Source organism: Aquarana catesbeiana, linkage group LG12, assembly GCF_042186555.1.
Source record: "Aquarana catesbeiana isolate 2022-GZ linkage group LG12, ASM4218655v1, whole genome shotgun sequence".
Lineage (NCBI taxonomy): Eukaryota > Metazoa > Chordata > Amphibia > Anura > Ranidae > Aquarana > Aquarana catesbeiana.
Genome location: NC_133335.1, coordinates 78,724,776 through 78,735,749, shown reverse-complemented (window position 1 = coordinate 78,735,749; position 10,974 = coordinate 78,724,776). Strand labels below are relative to the sequence as shown.

The window sequence follows — 10,974 nt, the reverse complement described above, 5'->3', positions numbered from 1 at the left end:
AAGAAGATGCACAAGAAAGCCTGCAAACAGAAGACTGTCTGAAGACAAGCAGACTAAGGACATGTATTACTGGAACCATGTCCTGTGGTCTGATGAGACCAAGATAAGCGTGTGTCACGGCAACCAGGTGAGGAGTACAGAGACAAATGTGTCTTGCCTAAAGTCATGCATGGGGGTGGGAGTGTCATGGTCTGGAGCTGCATGAGTGCTGCCAGCAATGGGGAGCTACAGTTCATTGAGGGTACCGTGAATGCCAACATGTACTGTGACATACTGAAGCAAAGCATGATCCCCTCCCTTCAGACACTGGGCCACAGGGCAGTATTCCAACATGATAACGACCCCAAATACACCTCCAAGGGGACTACTGCATTGCTAAAGAAGCTGAGGGTAAAGGTGATGGACTGGCCAAGCATGTCTCCAGACCTAAACCCTATTGAGCATCTGTGGGGCATCCTCCAATGGAAGGTGGAGGAGCGCGAGGTCTCTAACATCCACCAGCTTCGTGATGTCATCATGGAGGGGTGGAAGAGGACTCCAGTGGCAACCTGTGAAGCTCTGGTGAACTCCATTTTTCCCATACATTTTTTCCCCTGCTGGAGCAAATTGGATCATGCTTTAGTGGGTTTTTTGCCTTCCTCTGGATCAACTGTGGGTATAGCATTGTGTATACAGTATAGGATTGTATGATTTTTTTTATTTCTTTTTGAGGATATTTTTTTCCCCTTTTATTGGTTGAACTAAATGGACTTTTTTCAACCAGACTACCTATGTAACTATGTAACAGGATCGGATGGATAGAAAGAAAAATCTTTTGAAAGGTAAAATAGCTCTTAGTAATTATGTGTTTGTCTTGGGTTCAGTTTTATTGTTAAGCTGGAATGTGTGAACTTCTAACATGTGTAAAATAGTAAAATAAATAATAAAATATAGAAGTAGGGTGTAAAATTGTCATGTTTTAAAAATATAGTGTAATGAGGAGCTAATAAAAGAATTTAACTCTAGCATGAATTGATGAACAGCGTTTATGCAAATGGATAAGTTCACCTTTAAAATACATAAATAACTAAATGCACTATTTTCCATTATCATATAATGGAAATCCAAACAGCATCTTACATCTTTTTGCAGATAAAAAAATGTGCATTTATTATTTTTTGTTTCTGGAGTCTGTAAAGCATTGTACCCGTGATCAGCAGATTGCAGGTGCAATCTCAGGCTCCGGCAGACTGTCAGTGTCCGTGTAGCTGTGTGCCCGTAGAACTACAAGAGAACTACAAGCCATGTCGGGGGGGGGGGGGAGTTTGGGGCTGCCCAGTGATTAACATGTTACACCCTAAATATATGTGTAACATGTTACTAAAGGTGAGCTTATCCTTTTAAAGAGGATTTATACTCATTACTACAATACTGTACTGCGTGAAAATGAACTACAACTCCCAGGGGCTCACTAGCCCAAAGATTCTTTCAGATCTAATAGATTGTAAGCTCTTTTGAGCAGGGCCCTCTTAACCCTCTTGTATTTTATTGTACTATAACTGTACTGTCTCCCTTTTATATTGTAAAGGGCTGCGTGACCTGTTGGCACTATATAAATCTTGTATAATAATAATATTTCAGCATATCAGCAATTTTGTGTGGTTTGTCTGTAGCATCACTGAACAATGTTATAACTGACACAAATAGCACTATAAAACATAATGAATTTCATATTTTTTATTATAAAATGCCATATTTAAAACATCTTCATGAAATATCACACAATTAGCTATTCAAAATTGGACAAAACAACCCTAACATGCGTGAATAAATAAATATATGAAAAATAGATGCTAAAAGTAACAAAACAACAAAAACATTTTAACATACACTGACAGTTAAAATGTCAACTCTTTGGTGGCGGTGCTGGGGTATTTAACTAAGTAACGTTTTTGCTGGCCAGGAGGTTTTATATGTTTGTCTAAAAATACCAATCATGTTCAATAATTATTTTTTTTAATTCAGCTAATAAGTCAACACATGTTGACTTGATGGCTCAAAATGGAAGTTTTAGCAAATCAAATTCCCAGTTTACTGTCCTTCAGATTATAAAGGGGGCCAGTCTGTGCCCAGCAGGAGTAAACCATTCCGGTCTTTGGTATTGGGTAATTATGCTCCATTGTTGGTGTCAGTGGCATAAATTATGTCCCATTGTTGGTGTCAGTGGCAGGAATAATGCCTCAAGGGCTGGATAAAGGCAAGCAAAGTGCCACAGTTTGGAGACCACTACATTAGACAACTGTCTTTAATAACACTATTTAAATACTACCAATCTGTATACTGCATCCAAGCTACCAGTCAAACCTTTCCTTTCAATCTCAGTAAAAATAAAAAATAAATAGCTTTCTTTACACTGAACATTCTGGGTTACTTCCCAAGTGAAGGATTTTTATTACCAGAGCATCTAACCTGTAATCTCTGGTATATGCAGTTTTAAAAATCCTAGTGAGCACCTGTTTACACTGCTACTGAGCCATAAATGATGGAAGTTGCAATTGGAGAAATGATAAATTGAAAAATTTGCAAAAAAGTATTAACAACTCCTACAGATTATGGATATTCGTGTTTGTTTCAGCCTTTCATTCTGATTTTTCAGGTGACATGGCACAAACATTCTTAGAACCCTTAATGTTTTATTGTGGCTCATTAGCCTGGAAATTTCTTTAGATCCTCAATAGAAATTTTCTTTAAAATGTAGTGAGCTAAAAGAACATGGTAGCTTTAAGACCCTGCAATACTTTTAATACAACCTATTTAGACTCAGCAAGTCAACTCTTCAAAGTTGTTCAGTCTGCACAAAACTCCAACATTTTTGGAATTCTTTGGAAATCCATGGATGTCAACCAGATAAAAGCATGACATCTTTATGCTTATGTTTCCCTTGGATTAACTATCACATTTTCCATGCAGACAGAAGATACTTGCATTTTACAACGGTTGTGTGAAGTTTGGACTGTGTATACCAACAATAAAATGTAGCTATATCAAAAGCTATATCATTAAAAAAACAATATACAGTATATACATTAAAGATTCTTTTTGCTCTGTTGGTGAAGAAGCTGAGAAACACAGTAAGGGATGATTCCCACTGCTGCCAGGGGTACAGCAGCACTTTTGCAGAATGAGAGAGCATAGAAAAGCATCTCCACTTTAGTTGGTGGCTTGAACGAGTCAAAAAGGTGTAAAACAATAAGAGAAGCGGCAATGCAGCACATACGGAAGGTAAATTCGCTTCCTTGCTTTCCATGGCAGCTTTCTTGGTAAAGTTTAGAGCTGAGAGCTAGTCCTAAGCCAAAGAAGATGCCCATGTTTCTAAAAAGGCCAGCAAAAGGAGAATTGTCAATATGGATCCACTCTGGTCTGGCACACCATCTTTTTGCCTTCTCCATGGTCCACAGGAGGTCTACACCAGTAGCTTTTAGGACTAAGTAAAGGCCAACAGCAAAGGAGGTCAGGAAGAGTGTAGTTAGGATGTATTTTTTCAGGCTGACTTTATAGATAGATTGTGTGTGATGGAACGCTTCGGCAACAACCATTCCTGTAAAGATAGAACCAAAATCTTAATGAGATTAAGACAATTTAAATTGATCTAAATATCATAAACTTTTACAGTATCTATGAAATTATTGTAGTATACTTATAAAAAAGGACAGGACAGCTTTGTAATCTAAAATGTTCCATGCAAAAGAATATCGTTTTTAAAAGTATACATGAAATTTAAATATACAGTGTATATATATATATATATATATATATATATATATATATATATATATATATATTTTTTTTATCTATATACAACATCTACATAAATATATACTATATACTATATAAATATATATATATATATATATATATATATATATATATATATATATATATAGATATAGATATGGATATCTATATATATATATATACACCATTTTTATATAGATGTTTTATAATCTTAAAATATTTGCTTAATAATATTCATTCTGCTTACCTGAAATAACTCCAGCCACAACTTGATGTGGGAAATGTGCAGCCAAGAAGATTCTGGATAGGCAGACACAGATCTGAACGGCCCAAAACCCAGACCAAAGCACTCCTTTCAGGCACCTAAGGCAAAGGACAACAGGGTTTATATAATGTACCAGTACAAGTTAAGCTAAATACATCTTACATCACATGCTAAAAGGTATTAATTCTGTGTCAAAAATTAAAATGATACCTAAAAGTACCTTCATCCTAAGGTTATTGCATAGAGAAAATTATTGCTAAAACATGCATAAAAGGTGTCATTGTTATTCATAGCAACTAATCTGATTCTACCTGGAAGTTTTTGGTATATGTCTAATTAGCTGCTATGCATAACAAAGAGATTTTCTTTGTTCTAGTTGTTAGAAATGATCTTCAATGGTTTCATCCAGTAATTGAAGAAATTATAAATGTATGATAAAGTTATGGGAACTGCAAACCTGATAATCAGGCAGCCTGGCAATCTTACAGTTACCATGACTTCAATACTTTGAGTCACTTATCTGGAAAAATTATGGAAAGTTTTTTTCTCTGACTTGCATTTGTTGCATGCTTGTTCCAGGTCTTTACTCCAAAGTATTGAGGCTAGACACAACTTGCATATTCAGAAGAAGGTGGTGGCCCTCTATTAATTGCTTATGATGCGTAGATTTTTTTTTTTAATTACTTAAGCTTTCTGCTTAAAATATTGTAAAACACATACTAAAAATAATACTCTTTAGAAATGTATGTTGCTGAATGGAATTATGCACAACAGGTTAACGTTAATGGTGTGAACTGAATTTTGCTAGGAGCTATTTCCGCAATGTCAAAATCAGCAAAATAAATAAATGCAGCCTACTGCCTGTTTTTGGTGATGTTTTTGTTTATAGATATCATCATAAAATGTGTGTTTCACTCAGTTAAGGGTAAACGGTTGCCACCATCCCTTTATTTCAAGCAATACGTTTTATTTTGGGATTTTGAAGGCAACCAGACCAAAAACAAAAGCATTTTTTATCTAGAAGCTCCAATTTTTTTTATTGAAAACTAGTTTAAAAGACTTTATAAAAATGCTAGAAACATCTATAAACAAATGTTTTATTTTATCCTCTATGGGATTGTGAAGGCAACCAGACACAAACAAAAAAAAGCATTTTTTTTCTAAAAGTTTCATTCTTTAATTGAAAACTATTTTAGAAGACTATAAAAATGACTTCACAAAATTTTCAATAAATGACATATAAAGGCTTAACAGTATAGGCTTAATATATACTCTGGGTGGTACTCCCAAAGCCACGGTGATTCCAATTAAAGCCTGCTTTCATGGAATGGGAGATCCTCAGTTTTAAAGTTTTTTGAAAATAGTTTTCAATTAAAGAGTGGAGCTTTTAGATATTTTTTTTTGTCTGGTTGCCTTCAATATCCCATAGAGGATAAATTAAAACATTATTTATTGAAATTTCCAGCATTTTTTTTTATTGTTTTAAGCCAGCATAAGATTTATGATAATAATTTATGATCTATTTTATTGCTGCATTATATGATAAGATACACAAAAACTTGAAAACTCACCAGCTTTTTATTGATGATTCCCTTTTCTTCAACATGATCGTAAGGATGGCAGTTACCATGACGTAATATATTCCAGCAGACCCCATAGCGTGACCTGAAGGGCTTCCTGCAATACCAAGACAAGAAAATCAATTAGTGACGGATGGAGGCTGCAGAATATCACATGTCAGCAACACCTCTCTGTTTGGGTTAAGCTAGCTACACAATTCAATTCATTTATTAAAAACTTTAAAAATGTAGAAACTATTGGTTCCTATTACCTGGTCCAGTTTCACATGTTACAGGAAACTGTTCAATGACTGGAGCAGAGGTGTTTCCATAGTGACTAGTTTCGTGAACCCACCAGTATGGTCTTTGTCCAAAAAGAATCCTGCAAGCAAAATGAAAACTTTAATTAAAAACAGTAATTAGCAATACCTAACAAAAATCTATTGCATATGTTATATTAAAAATTGTCAGATTTTTACAGTATAGGATGAAATTCCAACATGCAGTTTTATTGGCTGTCCTTTTAAATACTTGGCTTTAATTTTAAAACAACTGCATGTGATATATTATATTTTTTCTTTATCATTAAAAGATTAAAGTAAATGATTAAATACACTAGTTAGAGATATTCTAGGTTTGTCACCATAGGAAAACAGGACTTAGAGACATAAGTTAAGTATGTTAAAAATACTTATTTTTTAAGTGAAAATCAAAATTTGTTTTACTTTTATTATCTTTGTGTACTTAATGTATAAAGAAATGTTTTCCTTTTTTATAATAAGTTATACATTTACTATTATTGTGCAAATTATTGTTATGAACAGAGCTAAAAACATAAGAGTATAGTGTTTATAGTGTCAGCATAAACTTGGCATTATTTCATTTTTTTTTTTTTTTTTTTAATAAAAAATAGAGATAAAAAAACAAAAGGAAATGTAGCAAACATTTATATTCTCTGATTACTACTGTATTAAATTGTATTGTAACTGTATTGTCTGCCCTAACGTTGTAAAGCACTGCGCAATAAATCCTGTATAATAATAATAATAATATTCTGGCTATACCTTATCAATTATATGTACATTCAATGCGTAAAAATTTAACAGAAATAGAAACAAGAACATTAAAAAAATCAAGCTTTTTTACATATAAGCCAAGGCTGTTACTTGCGTATAATATACTTACCATTTAAAGACAAGATTAAGCCAGTCGCCAATCACCGCCACCCAAATAAGTTTGATGCCCACTGATTCACAAAGGTGGAACCAAATGGGAAAGAAGATGAAGAAGGTATTTCTGAGATCTGCAGCAAAGGAGATGAACATGAACCAGTCCTGCGAACTCATGTAGTTACTCTGAAGGTAGTGGACCATCTGGACTCCAGAATCATGTAGGGCGTCCATTCCATTCTCCATCGTTGTATCTGTTGATGAGCTGTAAGGCTGTACCTATTTGAATCGGTATTTCTCTCTGTGTGCTCTGCCTCTCACTGGATGCCTTGAGCAGTATTTATACTGTCCCTGTCCTCCTGTTTACAACAAAAAAAAAACCTGCTTGCTGACCTTTGGACCCAAAGAAAAAAAAAAGTTACTTTGGTCAAAGGAAAAAAACAGGGCTGTCGATCAAAGGTAATGTCACAAACATGTTTGGTACAATGCAAGTGAAAAACAGTTCAATATGCCAACTTTGAAGAACATTGTTCAACCCTGACCCTGAAGATCATTTCAGGGTATTGGGAGTGGTGATATGACATGATTTATGTTAATAAAGCAGTAGGAAATAGGTGAAACATAAACATATTTTTTAACACCATGTGTATTCCTGAACAAGTTATAAAATTAGAAATTTAGTGGGTCTAGCTTTGTGAATTATTAAAACATTCTGGAAAAAAAAGCAGCTATACAACTTTGATTAAAACAGTTGTGTTTTTTTTTTGTTTTTTTTATTAAATGATGAAATCATTTTATTGAGAAAAAATCCAAACAGTAAGGAGAATTCAGTATTCAAAATATGAATGTGTGACCCCAGCTGCCACTCCAAAAAGTGTTTCCCTCCTATACACTCGTGTGATGTGAAAATGAAAATAAGAGTAGCGCGGCTAATAAACAGAAAAAAAATATAAAACCACAATTGGTTGTGCTTCTGTGCAAACACTTATAAGCATAAGGCTCTGTTCACATATATGTGAATTTGATGTGTTTTGAACCGCACTCGATTCTCATGACATGCGAATCAAACTGCCTTTCTTTGGAGCCAGTTCACATATGTGCAGTGCAGCGGCAGTGCGAATTTGCGGCAAATTTGTAGAGTCCTGTGCACTGCGGCGATGTTCAGATGAAAATTCCAGGCTCATTGCCTTCTATGGGAATGCATCTGAATTGCAGCTTTGAATACAATTTCGATCTGATAAAAAAACAGCATGCCCCCCCCCCCAATCCATACCAGGCTCTTTCAGGTCTGGTACAGATTTTAAGGGTAACTCCACGCCAAAATGTAAAAAAAAAACAAACAAGTGGGGACCCCCCAACCCATGCCAGACCCTTAGGTCTGGTATGGATTGTAAGGGGCAACCCCACAGCAATTAAAAAAAAAAGAAAAAAGGTGTGCTTTACCAGACCCTTATCCAAGCAAGCAGCCTGGCAGGCCAGGAAAGGGGGGGATGAGCAAGCCCCCCCCCTATCCAAAAGCACCTTGTCCATGTTGATGGGGACAATGGCCTCTTCCCCACAACCCTGGGTGGTGGTTGTGGGGTTCAGAACAAGGGGGACCCCAGATCCTGCCTCCCCCCATGTGAATGATTATGGGGTACATTTTATCTCTACTCATTCACCAAAAAAAGTTTAAAAAAAAAAGGTAGGAGAGGAGGTGTACCTGTATATAACCTATCAGTGTGGAGTTTCAAGGCATCAAGCGTTTAGTGTGTGTAACCAGAACTACGGTTACGGAATTATGCAGGTCTTCTTTTCCACCAGAAGATGGCTGTACTGGATATGTTCTATCATTGAGTTTTGAACTTGGAATGCTAAATGCTGGGAGATGTAGTCTGAGCCATAAGCGGAGCCATTATTATTTCTAGACAAAAGAACTACTAGACTCAAAGTATCTGGGAGTAGGAAGAGCCGAATAAGGGGGTATAAATAAAAAAGCCTGGGAAAGAGCCGGAGGAGTTGGAGATCACCACCAACCAGAGAGTGAGAGCAGCTAATGAGTGAGAAGACTTGTTTGCAGGCTTGCTGCCAGAAGTAGCTTGGCCAGTTTATGGGGAGCCACTGGATCCCTCTGCAGATTGGTGGACTGAGCTGGTTGGGGTTCTGCACTGCCCCCTTATTCCTGCAATAACCGTAAGCTGCCAAATCATTGCTGTGGGGATGTGCCTTTACCACAATGCTTCACAATCCTGATGGCCCGCTGTCCCAGGCCTGCTGCAGGTATGAGCAAAGTACCCTACCATTACAGTCTGTACCCTCCTTCCTGCCAAACATCTGAAAGACACCAGAGAGCACCGTCCATGCACAGAGAGGGGCCCCTTCAATGATATGGCCTGTTGCGGAGGAGACACAGGGGAGGTGGTGAGAGGGTCCCCGATTCACAGTTATTCTGGTTGCTGACATTGACTATACCCTTCCTCTTTTAGGGAACTTGCATTTCACTTGCATATATACCCAAATGCCCTAAGGATCTGCTGTTCTTCTAAACTAGGTCCAAACTGCCCCCCCTGCTTCACAGTCCCAACTCATTTCTAAAGGTGTCTTAAAGACTCCTACTACCTTCAATCCCATCCTACTAGGTGCAGGACTATAAACAATTACACCCATAGAAACATCTCTATCATGCGTGCCAACGTCTTCAAGGGCCCTAACATAACCGGCAGAAGAGTACCTGGACTGGATTCAATTTACATGATAATGAGGGCCGATCTGCATACTAATTTAAGTCGTTGACCACAGGCATAGACTTTTCCCCTCATTGTGAGAGCTCCCAAGTGACTTAGCCTATATCCAAACTAGCACCCACCTGTGTCACTTGCTGTGGCTCATCTTATGAGGAGAGCTACAGTTTATGCTGTTGGGGTTACAGTGCATGCTGAGATTTAAAATTATTGCCGGGAACTGTGTATACATTACGCATCTAATTATCTTCTCCATTGTTATGCTTTATCTTGATTGACCTTAACTTAAAGCAGAGTTCCACAGTCAAATACATTTTCTTTTCTAAATTCCTAAGTTCATATAATGTAAATGTCCCACTAACTTGTTTTTTTCAAAACTACCCCCTGATGTCCGGTTTCGTATATAAAAATAACTTATATTATGCGTTACTGGCAGTTGTCATCTTGCCTGTGGGCATGTGAAGCCCACAAGCAGACAGTTCCGGGATACGGTGCATGCTGAGCTACCAGCATGCACCTCCCGCCTCTGCGCATGCGCATTATTTACACGTCGCAGCGCCATAAGCTTCCAACGGGCGTCGTCGGCGGAAGTGCCGCCCCGTTGTGATGGCAACAAAGAAAAACAAAAGCACACAGATGATACATGCTGACGTCATCGCGTCACTTCCAGTTTAGGAAGATCACGATAATTAGCGGTGGTTAGCCACACTGACTCCTGGGAAGATTGATTCATAGCTTAACAGTGCGCCGCCCCAGGAGACAATTCGTCGCCGGATATGACGGCGATACCAGCGGGTGGCTCACACAGGAAACGCAGCATAAATAAAGCATAAAAAGGTAACCCTTAGGCCCCTTTCACACGGGCGGACCGTATGTCCGTTTTTCATCCATCCGTTTTCGGATTGAAAAACGGACATACATGTATCCCTATGGGAAAGCGGATGTCAGCGGATGAATATCCACTGACATCTGATTACATCACTCTCCGCTATGCTCCGTTTCTGATGACGGAGGAAAACCCTACTTTTCCATTCGTCTGCGGATCGGATGGGATGAAAATGGACTCTATCCGTCTTCATCTGATCCCCCATAGAGCAGAGTGGCGCTCTGACAGGTCTGTCCCTGCACAGTGTGCAGAGACAGACCTGTCATCTGCCTGCTCAGCGATCCCCCGCTGAGCAAAGCAGAGCCCGTACACAGACATGTACACGGATGTACACGGACACGTCCGTGTGAAAGGGACCTTAGGAAAAAAAAAAATTATTGCCATTTGACAATGTATATTATGCCAGCTTACTAATTTAGGAACATGTGTGGAACTCTGCTTTAATACACTCTGCTACTTACTATAGAGTTTTTCTGAGTGCCCTTAGACCCCTTTCACACTGAGGCGCTCGAAAACTGCCCATAAAACGTCGGGTGTTTTTGCGGTGCTTTTTCTGCGCTTTTCAAACGCTTTTGAGGCGCTAGCAGTGTGCTTTTTTTAA

The 10,974-nt window shown here is 37.9% G+C and overlaps 1 protein-coding gene across 1 annotated transcript; it reads right to left on the bottom strand.

Annotated features, from left to right (window-relative positions):
* Nucleotides 1–1,701: 1,701 nt before the first annotated feature.
* On the bottom strand, nucleotides 1,702–7,099 carry G6PC1 (glucose-6-phosphatase catalytic subunit 1). Its single transcript, XM_073608104.1, has 5 exons — nucleotides 6,784–7,099; nucleotides 5,871–5,980; nucleotides 5,611–5,716; nucleotides 4,022–4,137; nucleotides 1,702–3,577 (listed from the first exon to the last, which is right to left on the bottom strand). Exons 1-5 carry the CDS (start codon nucleotides 7,011–7,013, stop codon nucleotides 3,066–3,068), a joined length of 1,074 nt encoding a protein of 357 aa, XP_073464205.1. The 5' UTR covers nucleotides 7,014–7,099; the 3' UTR covers nucleotides 1,702–3,065.
* Between the last annotated feature and the right edge of the window lie 3,875 nt (nucleotides 7,100–10,974).